At 44.3% G+C, this 18,388-nt stretch overlaps 1 protein-coding gene across 1 annotated transcript in view; it reads left to right on the top strand.

The window, feature by feature from the left end:
• The window catches only part of Dennd11 (DENN domain containing 11), a 35,581-nt gene that overhangs the window by 6,688 nt on the left and 10,505 nt on the right, over positions 1–18,388 (top strand). Inside the window, exons 2-4 of the mRNA XM_052719574.1 lie at positions 6,169–6,268; positions 7,149–7,307; positions 12,739–12,892. Coding sequence (XP_052575534.1) covers positions 6,169–6,268; positions 7,149–7,307; positions 12,739–12,892 — 413 coding nt within the window. The remainder of the gene's footprint in view (positions 1–6,168; positions 6,269–7,148; positions 7,308–12,738; positions 12,893–18,388) is intronic.

The raw sequence follows: 18,388 nt of genomic DNA, 5'->3' as shown, positions 1-18,388 counted from the left end.
TAGGAAGGAGCATGTTTGCCTTTGCATGAGCTCAGCGCTGGGCACTGTGCTGCCAAGTTAGGCTCCGCCAATATTTACTGACTGACCAGACTGGCTGAATGTACACAATTCAGACCACCACATTGGTTCCTTCGGTGACCGTGTGAAATCCTCCCCCAAGTTGTCTTTGTAGGAAAGGCTAGGCAGGACCTGTAGGTCCCTGTGATGGCAGGCCCACGGTGTGGTTCAAAAGCTGGGAGGAGGCAAAGCTGGAAGGAAAGTGAGTTAGAAGGGAAAGGCCTGTGATGATGCTCTTTTATAAGGTCACGTCTTGTTGATCGTCCATGCTGCCAGACTACGTTTTTGTTGATAGAGTGAGGATGTTTGGTGAAATTGAGAGCACAGTGTGAATTCTGAGCCTGGGATAGGTAGGGAGTACTCCGTGTAAAGTTTTTCTGGCCTTAAATATTTTCCCTTAAGGATTTCCATTTTTGCAAAATCACTTTTCTTGCCACTTCTACAAATTATAGATAGAAGTTGGTCCCCAATTCAGAATACTTTTATAGAAAGATGACCTCAAATCATATACAAATTCCAGATAGAAGTTGGTCCCCAATTCAGAATACTTTTATAGAAAGATGACCTCAAATCATAGTAGTTCCCTGTTCCACATTAGGTATGGTCCCTTCTCTTAATTGTGGTTTTGCAAAGTCAAAGATGGATGGATGGATGGATGGATGGATGGATTGACAGATGGACAGACAGACAGACGTGTGTGTGTGTGTGTGTGTGTGTGTGTGTGTGTGTGTGTGTGTGTGTGAATTTCTACTGTTTCATTTGTTGCCCTGATTTGTAGTCAGATCGGTTAAACCTCAGGGAAAAAAATGAAAGAACTTGTTTATCCTTGACATAGCGTCTCCATCTGTTGACATTTTGTCATATTGGCTTCAGCCTTACATAGTCAATTCCACTATAACATGAAATAATGTGTGCCAGAAACTTCGGCTAGGAAATCATGCAGTGCAAATCCATTTCATGAGAAAAGTGAGAGGTGGGCACAACCCTCAAAAACATCAGAGTCACAGTGAAAGAGAAAGAGGAGAGTGGGGAGGAAGAGCCTCGTAGGAAGAGGAGGAGAGTCTCCAGTGTACGAGGCGGATAAGAAGCACGTAAATCCTGTATGAGGATGGAGTCCTCTCGTTTGCCTAAGGAGGCAGGTGTTGGAGGGTTGAGCAGGTGAATTCTGGTGAACTTGGACAAGGGCTACCTGAGCTCAGATGGAAAGCTGTAGTACTAGTGGGGTAGGGGTGGCTCCCAGCACACACCAGACACAGGTTCTTCATCTCTTCATGGCTTGAGTCTTCTGCATTCTCTGGTGTGTCTCATGGTTGAAATCACGTGAAAAATAATTTGAAAAGCTCTTTCATCCAGTCCCTGAGTTATTAGTTACTTCTCATCACTGGAGTGAAATATTTGACACAAACAGCTTAACTAAGGTTGGCTTTCGTTCATAGTTTCAGAGGTTCTGGTCCAAGCACTTTTACCCACTGGGCCATCTCGCCTGCCCAACTTTAGAATTATTTTGTCATTATTTATTAAATGACTAGCTGGGTTCTTCTTTTTTTTTTAGTTGGAATTGCATTGACTCTGTAATACAAAGTAAGACATTCTTTGTGTTCAAATTGTTCCCTAATCAGCTGCACTGGCCCGAGTTTTGCAGGCATTGTAAATGGCATTGATTTCATATGGATTTAAATATACTCCCTGAACTATTTGAAAATCAATTGCCATGATGTTTAAATCTCACTCCTAAATAATTAAGAATGAACTTCCTCCGAGGGAGGCACTTTTCTTATATAGCCACAATGGTTTTTTTTTTTTTTTTTTTTTTTTTTTTTACCACTCCTAGGATAATTCTCACTGATTCATCAATTAGCTGTTTACAAGACATGCTTGTTCCTAATAAAGCTGTATTGTTCCATTTGTTTTGGTTTCATTACCCTTCCTCTCTTGTCCTAGGCACTGAGCTATGTTGGGATGTAGAAAAAAAAAAAAATCAAGCAAAAGTCCCCCTCTCCAGCCTTTCAGAGTCTTATAGAGTGCCAGAGAGACAGACATTTAAGGTGTGCTAGGCTGGGATAAGAGTAATAGGAGCTGTGTCTGGTTTCCTATCCTTCAAGGAGCATGTCAGCAGAAATGAACTCAGCCCTGCCTGGTATTCTGAAGCCTCTGCCCTGTCCGTGATCTGCCCACCTGCTTCTGATGTCCTAATCCAGAAGGGCCTGCCTCCCTCTAAAAGGATCAGGCACAGAAGACAGGATATCCTCCCTCCTTGGATTCTTTCAGTGTCTGTACAGTGAGGTTTGGCCACAGAGCTGTAGTGTAGAGGACCTGGAGAACCAGGCTGAGGAATGGGGACATTATCCTCTAGGTTAGCTGTATTAAGTTGAACACGGACTTGCTCATGGATACCAGGCATCTAATAGCTATGGTCTAATCGAGATAGGATCCATTCTTTTTTCATGTATGTAATAGCTTGCCAAAGATTGAAATATCGGCTCGGATCTATGGGTTCATGTTGGTTTATAGCTTTGTTGTTCCTTATAGCATGACATCATCCACACCTCATGCTAGGCAGCATGATAGAGAAAAGGGCAGCCTGTTCCTTCCCTTTCAGGCACATTTTGGAAGCTATGTGTCTCACTTCTGTCTGTATCCCACACCTACATGCAGGAAGGGCTGAGAAAGTCTTCACTGGGAGTCCTTGTACTAAGCTAAAAATAGCAGGTTTTAAGAATGGATATTGAGGGGCAGTTTGCAGTACCTGTTATACCAGCATCTCCAAAAACATCAAAGGGACTTTCAATAAAATTAGTCTCTGAAAAATGCTCCATAAAAATACAATTATTGCAAGGCATATTGCTTCACGCCTATAATTCTAGTCCTTGGACTGAGGTGGGAGGATTGGCTTACACAGTGGGTCCCTGGTCAATTTAGGAGACCCTGTGTCAAAACCCCCCCAAACAGATGACAACAAACCCAGATGTATTGTCAGTGATTTGGGGAAACATTAAACACTATCAATCTTTTTGAGTTTCATATTGCAAAGCAACATACTAAAGACTTGGTGAAGTTCTACAATTAAACACATATGCATAGTGGTCTTCGTTCAACCTAAGAAAATCTGGCCATAAAAGTGTTTCATACCGTACTTTATTTTTCTTTGAGAAGCCCTGTTCACAATAGCTGTGGGATTCCAGAAGGTTCCTTAGTGAAACCACAGGAACATGTGGGAATTGTGTCAGTCAAGATTCAGACAGAGTCAGTAACTGCATCATGTATAAAAGGATTGCCACAGGGACTAGATCTTACGTAATGTGGGGACTAATTAGCCAGTCTGTGTAAGACTGCTGTCTGCGTGGAGCTCAGTGTCAAAGGGTAGGTGGATGTGGGGGAGTACAGTGATCTTGGGAAGGAGGAGGCAGATGGGACTCATGGGAGTGGATGGGGACCTAGGTCAGTCTGTCACTGCTTCTAGTTTTGTTTTGAGACAGGGTCTCACTATGTAGCCTTGCTGGCCTGGAACTTAATCTTATACTCTCTGCCTCCCAAGTGCTAAGATTAAAGGCATGGGCCACCACGCTTGGCCAGTTGCCCCTAGTGTTGGTGATATGGGTGTCCTATAAGAGAAGTTGATGTCCGGGGTTGGAAAGATGGCACAGCCGTTAAGAGCACCAGCTGCTCTTCCAAAGGTCCAGAGTGTTCTATTCTGGCAACCACATGGTGGCTCACAACCATCTATAGTGGGATCTGATGCCCTCATAAAGTTGCACATGCAGATAGAGCACTCATATACATAAAATAAATAAATTTTTTTTTTAAAGAGAGAGAGAAGTTGATGTTCTTTGTAGACGAGAAAACACACCTAACTTAGGAAGTTCGAGGCAGTCCAGGGGAAAGTGTCTGTAGCATCAGCAGGCCTGGCTGCTGTTTCCACCTCAGAAGGTGAGGATAAGCAACAGTACAGGTAATTTGCCAGATGCCCCAACACCAGCCTTCCAGATGTGACCCCTTCCTTCACATTCACCTTCACCTTTCACCTGAAATATGCATTGAATGGAAGTCTTGAGCCACGCAGTTCAGTCTACTCAGGTGAGTGCCTTCCAGAGCCTTCCCGGGCACTTACCAGATGGCAAGCATAGAATTGTTTGAGCAGTGCTAATTGTCATAGCTTTTAATGAGCACTCACCTAAATGGGCATCAGTAGTTTAGTAGATAAAGTGCTACACCCAAATGATTGAAGTGATATATTGGACACATTCTTATCACCATAGGTGAACAAATAATGAGCAAAAGACATAGCTGTTTGCTTTTATAAAAATTGAAAAAGGCCAGCTGATTCAGGCCATGGTTAAGACGGATAAGAGGATGGATTTGGAGGGCTCTCAGGAGGTACTCTGATGTGCATGTAATATTCTTAATGCCTCTTGACCTTCCTTTGCTTCCTATGCAGGAATGCTCTCTTTGGGAAAACTTGGTGTGTTGTATAATTTATAGTTAAAGCTAGGCTTCAGTACAGAGACTAGGTAAGTTAAATTTCCTCAAGTTATAAGTAGTTTCAGATTGAGTAAAAGAAACTTTTAGAAGAGTGGGGTGGAGCCTAGGGATGTAGCTCAACTGTGTCTAATATGCACAAGACCCTCGGTTAGATCCCTTGGATTTTAGATGGATGTTCATGCATAATAAGGGAGAGAATGCAGGAATGTGGGGAGACTTGATGCTTAGGAAACTTACCTTGACTCTCAAACTTAACACTCCCTGTGAACATGTTTTCTGATCTTTAATCCAATTGTCAGAATGTCAATTTAGCCTTTTCTGTTTTATAGAATTTTAATTCCCTGTTCATGCTTTTTGTTTTCAGTGAATTCATTAGTTGGATAGAATTGTGATTCTTTTCTCCAAAATAGATTCTTTGAAAGTGCCTTGGGCTCCTGAGTGAGGGATGAGCCTCTGGGCCGTCTGCAGTGACTTGCAACTGGACTAGGTGTTCTCTGATGACCCAAACGATGATCCAAAAGTGGTGGTGGCGAAGGTAGTTGGTGGTGTTTTGAAAACCTAGAAAAGTAGGACTTGGGGTGCGCTAAGCAGTTCGCTCAAAAATGAGCTCTTGCAAGTTACTTATTCTTTGACTTTGGAAAATTTTGAATATGCACAAAGCAGGACAGATTATTCCATGATGTTCTCTCTGCCCGTAGCTTATGTGGCTAATCGTTCAGTGCTCTCATTCCCTATCTGGAGGACGCCTGTTGTTGCTGGATTCTAAAACGTCGCCTACCTTCTGTCATAACGGTCATCCAATTGAGCTGTACCTGCTGGTCTCACTACCCTCTGTCACCTTGTTACCAGGAGACTCTCATCCCATTGTGGTCAGGGATGATGTCTTATTCTTCTTCATGTTTCCAACCCCTAGCTTAGTAGAAACCCAGAAATTAGTTATGAGTGACTGAGTCCCCAAATTCCTGACGTGAAGAACTGATCGTTGACCCTTGAAGAAGACCACATCTGGGGAGAGATGAAAAGGGGGTGGTATGCTACACTGCTCAGAGAAGTAGGAAAAGATCCAGAATTGCATCCTGTGAGAGAAATCAGGAGAAAGAGAGGGGGTTTGAGGAATTAGCAAACATCGCAAGGTTGTCAGTGAGAATGAGGTTTTTTGTTTTGTTGCTGTTGTCTGTTTTTGTTTTGTTTTGGTCAGATACTTGTGGCTATAGATTGTAAGATCAAAAACAATCTCAAGAGATCAAGGTAAGAACATAGGATGAAGAAATGGGAGCATAAGGTTAAATAGATAAATCAATCTCCCTGTACTTAGAGAAGTGAAGCCTTGAGAGAAAGATTTGGGAGTGGCCTGAGTAGAGTGGCACAGCCACAGGGAGTCACCTGAAGGTCACGGAATTTGAAGCAGGGGATAGGGTCCCTCCACTGCCCCCTCTTGGTCTTCTGGTGTAGTTTCATCAAGAGATGGATGAGATGAGCCCATGAGCATCTATCTCCTCTCCTCACTGGTTCTGGATCAGTCTGATCAAACAGCACATTTTTTTTTTTTTCTGAGAAGCGATGTGTATTGTGCTGTGCTCTTCTCTCGGAAAGATTTTTGTTTATTTTAACCCGACCCCTCTGTTCCTACAGGAAACATGGTAGAATGGTGCTTACCACAAGACATTGACCTTGAAGGTGTTGAGTTCAAGTCTATGGCCAGTGGGTCCCATAAAGTTCAGTCTGATTTCATGTGAGTACTTCTGAACCCATCTTTCTCTACTTGATCCTTCCTCTCCCACGTCCTCCAGAGCATGGTATCAAGAGGTGTCTTCAGGTAGTGTATGTACGTATTCTGTGTTTATCCAGTTTCCCAGCAAGAAGGGTTCCAGCTCTGAAGTTGGCAATGGGTCCTGACCCTCCCAAGCTGACAGTTCCTACAGTGGAGGTTCTGCTATTACTGAGCAATTGTGTGACCCTCATGGAGGTTTGGTTTTAGTATAAGAGAGGAGTTTCAGTTTAGTTTAACCTAAGACATCTATATGATAAACTTGGAATACTAGCTTTAAGCAGGCCAGTTTTTAGTGTTGTATAAATGGTACATTGTGGATTTTGTGAGAAGCCAATGGATAAATTGCTTTAAGGATAATTTGTAGCTTTAATTTCTGCACTGAGCTAAAACCAGGGCTGATCCAAGTGTGTGAAGGGGAAAGAAGTAAAGTGTCAGCCTCATTGATGCTGTCAGAGGCCAGGGAACTGAAAGAATCGGGATTTATGCTGAGAAAACAGACTGAGTTCCAAAGGAGTCTGGACATCGCCTTGGTTCTGGCCCTCCCATGGAAGCCGTTAGTTATGCCAGAGAGGATGCCAGGTTCTGTGGCTGTGGGCATTTGAGTGACATGCCTGTAGAGACCACATGCTAACTCTAGCCCTTGACTCTGGGATGGCAAGTTCTGGAGTCTTGGAGCCTGGGCAAATCCCTGGGAGATTGGATGACTTCTTTTACAGCCGAACTTGGTTATTTGGAGCTCTGAACATAGCTATTTGGGCTGAGATTGCATTGCAAAGGAAAAAAAGCAAAGATCTGTCCTCTTCCTAACCTGGAGCCACAGTGCATATTTGGTCTATTTCAGCTATTTTCGGAAGGGGCCCTTCTTTGGCCTGGCCTGCTTTGCCAACATGCCTGTGGAGAGCGAGCTGGAGCGCGGCGCCCGGATGAAGTCTGTGGGTATCCTCTCTCCATCTTACACCCTGCTGTACCGCTATATGCACTTTCTGGAGAACCAGGTTCGGTAAGTGGCTTCCAGACATGGCTTTTGTGTGTTGGGGGAAGCAGCAGGATCTGCGAGCTGGTGCCTGTGCAGTGAGTCCCTGGACCTGGAGGCTGTGGGCCAGGACCACAGGTGTCCTTCCTGTGGCATCTGCGGCTCTGGGTCAACCCTCAGCCAGTGCTCCTTTCTTTCAGCAAATGTATTACAAAATAATTCTTTATCCTATAATGAAAGCTGAGGAAGATATTTGCTTTCAGTTTTTATTAATACGCTCATCAACTTTAATCAAATTTATTTTAATCAGACATGAACGTGATCTTTGTTTACACTCAGCTGCTAAACTAACCTTTTTTCCCAGGTAGGCCGGTGGAATTTAAAAATTGTTTTGGGTCAAATCACTTATTATTTGGGGTAATAGGAGAATATGTGACAGAAGCAGAAAAATTATTAGTTACTATTATTATTATTAGTCTCTATATATGTACATGTATATATGTGTATATAACACATAATGCAGGTAACCTAGTTGAACTTCAAACAATGCTGGCGAATTTTATCTCTAGTCCTGGAAGCACCATTAAAATTTTAGCCTCTTTCTGCTGTGTATATTTGTGTGCTTTGATAAAATATGCTTGACAAGTGGGCACAGTGGTGCATTAGCCCAGGAAATAAAGGCTTTCATTAGTAGCAACGTAGCAAGACCTTATGTGTCACAATTACAACATATATAAGTGTGTGTGTATAGTGTGTGTGTGTACATATAGTGTATATATATAAACTATTCTATGCATTATTTATTCATTCATTCATTTATTCATTTTGAGTTAGAATCTTGCTTTGTAGCCCAGGCTGGCCTTTTAATTTGCAGTTGTATAGGATGCCAGACTTTTTATACAAGTAATGGGATGTGAACTGCAGAGTGCATGATTGTGCAGCCATTGCTCTTAACCACGGAGCCACCTCTACAGCTCCCCTGGGTCATAGTTTAAGTTGATGGGCTTTAAGCTAGTCCATGTCCTTTGTCCATCCTTCTTCCCTTCATTTTCATGGTACTCCCTGTATCTTACATTTTATCCTTAATGTCTGGCTCCCCCCATCTGCCCAAGAATATTCTGGAGTGAGCAAGAGTCTTAACTGCTTTTGGGTACAGAGGAGTTGGCTTTCCCAGCCTCACGAGATCTAAATCAGTGGATTTTAACGTAGATGACCAGCTTTCTCTTCCTGAACAGTGATTTTTCAATCACTCTCTTCTTCAGCTTCTAAGCCAATGGTTCTTGATTCTGTAGCAACTCATTTTCTGCGTACTAACTTCTGCTTTAGTTAAGATAGAAGCTAAGTTACTGTAACAAAGAGGAGACCCCAACGTGCAGCGGCTCAAACAAGTCAGAAGCCCAGCTTTGTAGCCTGGCTGTGCCGGACCACATGGGAAGAAAGGCTCCTGTGTGGGTGGTGACTGGAGCAGGGCCTTCCGTCTTATCCACCTCCTAGTGTGACAGTGGAAAGTGACTCACTGTTATCAGTGACATTTCAACCAGGAAGGAGAGAGACCGATGCAAAGATCACAACTTGAACACAACATCACTTCTGCACATTCCGTGGGCTAGTTGTTGGCCACTGGCCATACCCAACCGTAGGAAGTCTGGGGACATGTAGTTCCAGAAGGGGTGATGTCATCGGAACTGTGGCGGTCCTATGTACTAAAGGAAGAAGAAAGCAGACTGTACCAGTGTCATGAACTCCGACTCTCCCCAACTGTCCTGTCCATCCAGAACCCTATTAGTCACTATTAACTTCCCATGTGTCTTCTAAAATTGATACTTATGTATGTATGTATGTATGTATGCAAATATATACCATATTGTTCTCTCTTTCATACAAGAGAAAGCAAGTTATCTATTTCCATTCTGCCCTAGTAGAGGAGCTCTCACATGGGTCCACCGAGAGCTTCTGTATCGTTTTCCCTTGCTGTTTAAAAAGGCTAGAACAGAGATGAGACTTTGATAACAGGGCATGAGGAAAGAAGAGTCAGGGCTGGGTGGGACAGTGACTGTTGTGTAAGTTAACTAGACTTAATTTCTGCACTGCCTAATCTGCATTTAAATTCATTCTGACTTCTGATGTCCCATGCTGACTTATTAGTATTTTATCTACAATTGTTACCTTTATTAGCTCTCCAGCTGTAGATCTGAGTTCAGTCACCACAACCCACGGAAGAGAAAAGCCAGGTGTGGTGGTGCATGCTTATAATCCCAGCACTGGGGAGGTGGAGAGGGGGATCCCTAGGGCTCACTGGCCAGCTGTCCGAGCCTACTAGACAAATCCTGGGCCAGTGAGAGACCTTGGCTAAAAAAAAAAAAAAAAAAAAAAATCCTCAGAAACCATTCCTAAGGTTGACCTCTGACCTCTACCCATATTATCGAACACACTATCCTGGTAACCTTACAGCATGTCATAATAGGTAACTCAAGGTTTATTTAACCATTCCATTATCATTGGGCTTTAAGATTGTTTCTTATTTTTTGCACCTATAGACAAGAGCATCTTTTGGGTAAATTCACATTCAAGAACAGTTCTTTAGGGCAATTTCCTAGAAATGGAATCATTGGGACCAACTGCCGTGTGCAGTTTGCCATGTTTGACACATCTTCAGAATGGTGATGGTACTTTCCCCATGAACCAGCAGTAAATGAGAATGCCTGATTTTTTTTTTTTTTTTTTTGGTATTGACTAAGCCCAGTGACAGACCGGCTCAGACCAGTAAGGACTCCACCAGAGTGGCAAAGTGTGATAGCTGACAGAGCATCTCTGGTTCTTACAGTGGATGAACTACTGCAGAGTATGGTAGGGAACAGCAACCATCTCTGTCCTGGGCATCTGCATAACCACATGTGGCTGATCAGTGCAGGGGGCTGTGGGCCTAAAGAGAATCCCACCCAGCATGGCTGCGCCTACAGGGGAATCCTTGATCTGGTTCACACAGGAGGCGCTTCATAGCAGCAGCATATACCGAGTCACGTAGCCCCACTGTTGACAGCAGGACTCTTGCACAGTTTCCATGGGTGGCATGATACGCAGTTCCGTGCAGTAGTTTTTAATTTTCCTGCCCTTATTGAACCTCATTGTCGTCATCTCCATCTTTGAAAACCACCTTGTCTGCTGGCACTCTGTTGCTCTAGTACCCTTTACATTCTCTTGGTGGTATGGCTCGATGATCTATTACAAAGTCTCCAGTGTGTTTAAACTCTGAGGCTTCCACACGACAGTTGGATGACGTTCATCTCTGAATTTCTGTTTAGGCCCGAGCTTCTGTCTTCTGTTCTACACTGTCTGTTACTGCCTTGTTCTGTCCTGGCAGGCAGGGATACCTTAGGCTGTTAAGGACAGAGTCCTGACATTAGCTGTTTTCTTTTTACATCTACACATTTCTCTCTGTGTGTGGGACTGGGATCAGGCTTAGTAGAAAAACACTTTACCCGCTGAGCCATTTCCATGGCCTTGTCTCTAGCTTCCTGTCTAAAAGACTCAGAGTACCGACTTTTTCTGTAGAATCTTGGTCCAAATGCAGCGTTGACTGTAGTCAGAGTGGAAAGACCAGCAAATGAGTAGCAAATCAGCAAAAAGAAAATGAAGGTGCATTATTTAAATCACCTTGGATAAATTACCTCTTTTAAGACAGAATATATAGATTCTCCATGGGCTTTTAAGGGAAAATAGATCTTAACTCAAACACTTTTGAACTTTACCTACTCATCAAACTGGACACATTTCCCTGAAGAGTACCCACAACCCTTTTGCCTTCTCAGAACAGCTCGCTCGCCAGACCTTAGCCACCAAGGATTTCCTGTCCAGCCCAGGAGCACATACACACACACACACACACACTTTTTAGTTTTTTTGAGACGCGGTTTCTCTATTTAACAGCCCTAGGTATCTGGGAACTCTCTCCGTAGACCAGAGTGGCCTTGAACTCACAGAGATCTGCCTCCCGAGTGCTGGGATCAAAGGTGTGCACCACCACGCCCAGCAGTAATCTCTTTTAAGTACTATGATGAGTCGATGTTACTGCTTTTAATACAGACTTGTGCACAAAGTCTCTTGCCCTCACCTTGTCCCTGAGTGCTGGCAGTCACTCTGAGCAGTTTGAGTTACAGCGTGGAGTAGTCTCCTGGTGGGTCGCTGGATGGGAGGAGCAGGGGTTGCCTGTTTGTAATCAGTGTTGTTTCACCTATAATCGATGATGATGTCCCTTTTTCTCCCTGAAGCTTCTTTTTAATTGTTTGGTGGTCATTGGAAAAGAAACCAGGATTGAGAGGGCTCTTTATTCATCCTTCTATTCATTTGCTGGGACAGTCTAACAGGATCTGTCATGCGGTGCCTTAGAAGAAAGAAACTTCCTGTCACATAGTTCCAGAGACTAAGGCTCAGAAACCAAGTTGTCCGTGTCAGCAGGGTTTCTTCCCACGTCTCTTCTGGCTCCGTGCTTTGCTGCCTGTCTCTAGGTTCCTTGGCATCTGCATCCCCCTCAATGTCAGCCTTCATCTTCACATGTCTACCCCAAGCTTGTGAGTGTATGTGAATTTCCCCTTTTTAAGTCACACTGAATCAGGGTTCCCTCAAAATACCTGGCTTTAACCTATCGCCTTGGTGAAGATCATCCAAATAGAGCCAATACTGGTCCTGAGGGAACGGTACCAAGGTAAAGGCCGAGATTCCAGCATAGCTCTGGGGAGGGAACAAAAGTCAACTTCTGACATTTCCATTAAACATGATGCCCTCACTTGGAGGCAGGTTTCTGCATTGTCCAAATGCTCTAGGACCTCAATAGCATTCATTTTCTTGATCCAGGGAACAGTTGACAAGGCTTTTGGCCTGAGCACAGGATGTGACCGAGGGGACTGCAGGGAGAATGTGTGTGTGTGTGTCTGTCTGTCTGTCTGTGTGTGTGTCTGTCTGTCTGTGTCTCTGTGTGTCTGTCTGTGTGTGTGTGTGTGTTTCTGATTCATTTGGATTATTACTTGATGTGAAAGTGTGAGCCCCCGTGGCCTTCAGTCATTACTTTTCCTTTCTTTGGAATACTAATAACAGTACCAAACAGAAGCATGCTCACATTCTACACAAAGCAAAGCAGCTGTAGGCAGGGAGTGTGTGGCCTTCCAGGTTATCTCTTCCCACAATAAACAGTGCTCTGAGAAGCACACGTGGCCAAAGCAGCATAGCTTGCTCAAGAAATAGACACTCAGCACAGCCTGTTCGTTTGCATCTATTTCATGCCGTCGAGGAGTTTCAGGCCTCATGTTTGAATTTTGCATAAAGATCTTCTCTAATACTAATGGGGACTTGAAGTAACCTCCAGGTGCAGACCTCCTGAGTGCATCTGGGCCTTTAGCTCTTTGGGTAAGAGATGCACAGTTGTGCTGGGCAGAGCTGCTCACTGTACACGTGTGTTACACAGACACCAGCTGGAGATGCCGGGACATTACTCTCATCTGGCTGCATTCTATGAAGACAAGAAAGGGGTTCTCCATGCTGGCCCCGGAAGGGGTGGCAGCTTACCGCCCGTCTACTGGCTGCCTTCCATCCACCGCTACATGTACCCTGAGATGAAGGTGAGGTTGGCCATTCTCTCACATATCTGGGAACAGTTGTGGTAGATTAGTTTTTAAATGATAAGGAAATAATGCCTCAGCCTTGTACGGAATTCTGCTTTTGATAGAATTGGGTTAAATATAAGCATTTGGGTTCATTTAAGCATGAGGCAAATTACCTTAAACAATATGCCGCCTAGCGCCGTCTAGCGCCTTCTATAATCATAGAAAGCCATATATGCTGGACCACTCACTTGTGGTGGACTCCTAGGATGAAGGATGCCCTTGATTGTGTTGGTTGCTTCTGCTATTATAAAGCCAAACATCCGAACTAATGATGAAGATTCTGATGAACAGACAAGGTATTTCTTAGCTATGTTATTTTGACGTTATTTTATTTGGAAATTTTGTGGCATCCTTTACATTGGTACTAGCACGTTTGTTTAACATTAACAAGAAATCTGGCCGTGCAGTAGGTGTTCAGAAAGAATATGAATCTCTGCTTCCTCTTCCTTCTCCTTCTCCTCCTGTGGCTGGGCACAAGATACTTCAGTGAAAATTAGGACTCCTCTTGTAAAGAAATAATGCCTGAGTTTATGGGAGAAGGCTTAGTTAGGATTTCTAATATATGAAGAGACACTATGACCATGAAACTCTTATAAAGGAAAACATTTCATTGGGGCTGGCTTACAGTTCAGAGGTTTAGTCCATTATTGTCATGGTGGGAAGTGTGGTGGCAGGAAGGGAGACACTGGCCCTAAAGAGGCAGACACTTGCCTTAAAGAGACACTTGGGCTTTGAAACCTCAAAGACCACCTCCAACACTAATCCAACAAGGCCACCTATTCCTACAAGGCCACACTTCCTAATAGTGTCACTTCCAATGAGCCTGTGGAGACCATTTCCATTAAAATAATCACAGGACAGGCGTTGGTCACTAAAGCATTAGGGCCATGTGGGAAAGAAGGGGTGCTAATTCCAGACCTGTTGGCTTGGGATAGGAGGGGGAACACGATTCTATTTTCTCAGCATATCCTATGAGTTAGGTATTCTGCTAATTTATTAATTTATCAATACCTGTTGCAAGACTCTTTCAAAGTGAGGTTGTTTGGGTTTTTGTTTGTTTGTTTTGTTTTGTTATCCTTGTTTCCTATTGAAAGCAATTGAGGTTTATCAATGAAAGGTTCAGTGAGTTGCTTTAGGCCTTATAGCTAGGAGACCAGGAAAATCTAAACACAGGACTGTGCCAAAGCCAGGGTCCCCTCCCTACCCTCCCTCACTGCTTTTGCAGAGATGTGGACAAGGGAACACAGACATGCTGATGGGCCAAGAGCCAGTTACTTAAATGAGATTGAGTTTTTATGTCATTTGGCCATAAGGAGAAAAAAAAAGTAGTAAGTAAGATTTTATGAGCAAACCAAGAGAGTATGTTAGGTATTTAAAAGTAATTCAAGATAGGAACTCAGTAGTGTAGAAGTCAGAAGGCTGAAGGAAGAAGCAGAGAACACAGGAACCCCTTATGTTAATAATCTCAGACAATAGTTTCTACCCTGTATTGGCCAGCTATTGCTGCCTAACGAATCATTCAAGATTAAAAGCTTAAAGTAGTGCGTGTATATGTTCCCACAGTTTCTGTGAATAAGGACTCCAGTCATGGCTTAGCTGAATCCCAGATTTAGGATCTGCTATGAGAGACGTCAGTTAAGGTTTCAACCAGGGTTGGAGTCTCAGCACAAGACCCAACTAGGCAAATACCCATTTTCCTAAGTTCATATGGGAGTTGACAGGATCAGGTTTCTTAAGGGATGCCACACTGAAGGCCTCTATTAGAGTTTTCCCTCAGTTCTCCACCATGTGGGACATTCCAGTTTGGCAGTCTGCTTCATCTAGGTCAGCAAAAAGACTCTTAAAATTAAGTCAGAGTTCTTTGTAACCAAATCCTAGAAGTGAAAGGCCTGCAGCATAGCCATAGTCTCTTAGTTAGAAGCTAAGTTCCCCAAGAGAAAGGGGGGGGTTGCACAAGGCTGTAAATACTAGGGCCACCTTTGATGTTGCTTGCCATATTTAGGGCCGGGGCACAAGGAAAAGTGACATCAGGATCAGAGCCCTGGGAGCAGGAAGGAGGGTCCTTGCATAGCCTGTGCTTGGCTCTTTGAGGGAAGCACTGTGCCTCTGAGGCCAGGACTTCTTAAGTGGACGGTCCAACTGTGCTGAGCGCTGAGAGAGGCTGGAAGCTGGTGAGAGAGGTGCTCACTGCTGCTGGAAAAGTGTTAGCAGCAGCAGCAGCCAGGCATTGAAGGAAGCCCTCCCTCCCTCCTGAAGGCGTGCCTTCCCATTAGAAGAACATAACAAGAGACTAGGTGGCCCGGGAGTCCCAGAGACCTAGCATGAGAATTTCCTGATCCTGTGACGTGGCTGAGAGACAGTCGGTAAGGGACACAAGCTGATCAGAAGGACTGGGGGAGTGTATTGAACTGAACACTGTCAGCCCCAGGAATGTTACTCCACTATCACCAAACCCAGGGGAAGGTGGCCAACATCTGACCCAAATGTTCCTGGCTTCCTCTCCCCAGAGGCAAAGAGGGACAAAAGGAGAGAAAAGAGGCTTTTGCCCCATTAAAGGCAACTCATTAACAGACCTGTCAGACCCTCCCAGATGTGATAGAAAGAAAGGTACTTATATAGGCTGAAGATACAAGTGTGTGGGGGTCTCCTTTTCCAGAAAACAGCATGTCAACAATTAAAATAAATAAATGTTCCTTTTGTTTAAGCAGCCCCACTGCTGGAATCTGCCCTTTAGATATGAAAACACCAGAATTTTTTTTTTTTGTGTGTGTACATATATACATATGACTATGTAATTCACCACTGTTCAAGTAGTAGATAGGTAGAATGTCCAAATAGTAAAGAGCCATTATGAATAATAAATCAGAACATAAGATGATGACAGGAAAAGTCTACCAGGTCTATTTTGTATGAGGGTAACAAGGGCAGAAAACTATACCTACTGTGATCATACTTCGTTGAATAATCACACTCTCAGGCAAAACCATAATATATATATTATGTGTATTTTCTGTGAAGACAGAAAAATGTGAGTGAACATATACTTGGTTACTGATACCTATATGACCTGAGAGCAAGGTGAAGTATGGGCTATCAGGGAGGGCAGTACTTCTGTTTATAATGCAGAAAGGACTTGGACAAAATGACAGCCCTGGAGACGGTATAACCTAGCCCTGTGTTCGTGTTCCGTTTCCACAGAGTCAAGCAACACATCTGTACTGAACACATAACAGGCTTTTTTTCCCCTCATTATTCTGCAGACAGTGCTGCACAATGATTACATAGTATCTTAGTTAGGGTGTCTACTGCTGTGAAGAAACACCATGACCATGACAACTCTTATAAAGGAAAACATTTAGCTGGGGTGGCTCACTTACAGTTTCAGAGGTTTAGTCCGTTATCGTCATGGTGGGACATGGCGGCATGTAGGCAGACGTGATGCTGGAGAAGTAGCTGAGAGTTCTACATCTTGAGGCAGCAGGAAGTGGTCCGTAACACTGGGGAGTATCTTGAGCATATATGAGGCCCCAAAGCTTCCTCCACAGTGACACACTTCCTCCAACAAGGCCACACCTCCTAATAGTGCCACCCCCTTTGGGGGCCATTTTCTTTCAAACCACCACACATGGCATTTATAGGCTATTAGGTATGTCAATAATCTAGAGGTGATTTAAAGTATACAGGAAGAACTGTGTATGTTACATGGTAGTATTATTTCATTTTATATAAGAGATCAAGAATTCACAGATTTCGGTGTCTGGGGAGTGGGTCTTAGGAAGCAGCCCTCCACGGATACTGGCCATATATGTTATAACTGCATTTGCTTTTTATGGAATATCATGTACATGTTCAAAAGGGAAAATTTTTATTATTCTCTGTAAAAGACCTAGAGAAACCATCTCAGAACCTAGAAACATGTCAATCAAAGTGAGAGTACCACCCATCTCATTGTGCACCTGAGGGGGGTGCAGTGAGGAAGACTGTGGGATCTGTGGCTGACCTCAGAAGAGCTGGGGTTGCTCTCCTCACTTCTGGCACAGGTCTGTGTATGGGACCTGAGGCACCAGCATTCCCTCATCTCTAGGCCCTTTTTTTTTTGTTTTTCTTTATGGTTTTACGAGACAGGGTTTCTCTGTGTAGTTTGGGTACCTGCCCTCTATAAGCCAGGCTGGCCTCTAACTCACAGAGATCTGCCTGCCTCTGCCTGCCTCTGCCTCCTGAGTGCTGGGATTAAAGGCGTGCGCCACCACTGCTTGGCAAATAATTTCATTTATTTTTATTTTATGTGCATTGGTCTTTTGCCTTCCATGTATGTCTGTGTGAGGGTGTTGGATTCTGGAATTACGGACAGTTGTAAGCTGCCATGTAGGCACTGGGAATCGAACCCCGGGTCCTCTGGAAGAGCAGTCAGTGCTCTTAACTGCTGAGCCATCTCTCCAGACCTGCATCTCAAGGCCTTTATATACACTCATCCTTCTGCCAGAACAGTGTCCTTCTGATTCATTTGCTGCATTGAAGCTTGGATGTCACTTCCTTCAGGAAGCCGTCTCCATCTCCCAGAATGCAATTGAGCACCTTCCCATCTGACCCCAACAGCTGCTGCCCTTCCCCACCAGGCTGTCACCCCAGGCTGTATTCCAGCTGCTTTCTGACCTGCTTGGCCACCAGTTAACTGTCCCAGTCGGGGCCTGGGTGTCTTTATTCATTGTTGAAACTAGAATACTTAGTAGTTTGGCACAAAGTAACCACTCAGGGGATAGTTCTTGAGTTAATGGCCGTGTGCATCCGTGGATGAACAAATAAGATGAGAATTTAGAATAACTTACTCTAGGACACACTTGCACAACCCCCGTCAGGTCATGTCTCTGGGCAGTGCAGGCACATGCATGTCAAGGACCTAAAGGTGACAGAAGGAAGGGACGGAAGGAGGGGCTGTGCCCTGGCTCCCTTGTCTGGATGCCATTTGACTTGGCAGAGATCTGACCAGCCTTGATCAACTAGGCCCTCTCTCCCTGCTGATCAAACGAAGTGCACAGGAAACAGGCCAAGAGTCACAGCGGTCATGCTCGGTGGAGGATGGCCTTGCATGCAGCAAGGGGCTGGTGAAGGTGTCAGGGGAGAGGTTGTAGGTTGCTTTGGAAAGGAAGATCCCTGGCCTGGGTAGTCCCGTCGAAGCTCTGAAGATTGAGGACAGCCAGTGGAGACAGAATGCAGGGGCTGGCTTCAGGCTTAGGTCACCCCCACACAGCTCTCAGCCTGCTAAAGTTACTGTATTTTGGGGGGGTAGCTGCCTATCTTCAGAACTGCTCTAGCCTGCCTGCCTTATGGCAGTCCTCTTATGCCAACAACTAAGCACCTAAGTGGCTTTCTGAAGTACTCACAGGTATCTGGTTTGAAGCCTGTTTTGCCAGTGACACTGGTGTCCTCAATGCCATGGTGCTCCTAGCTCTA

This window comes from Peromyscus californicus, unplaced genomic scaffold (assembly GCF_007827085.1).
Source record: "Peromyscus californicus insignis strain IS unplaced genomic scaffold, ASM782708v3 Scaffold_6__1_contigs__length_162567912, whole genome shotgun sequence".
NCBI classification, from domain to species: Eukaryota; Metazoa; Chordata; class Mammalia; order Rodentia; family Cricetidae; genus Peromyscus; species Peromyscus californicus.
This window is presented reverse-complemented; position numbering and strand designations above follow the sequence as displayed.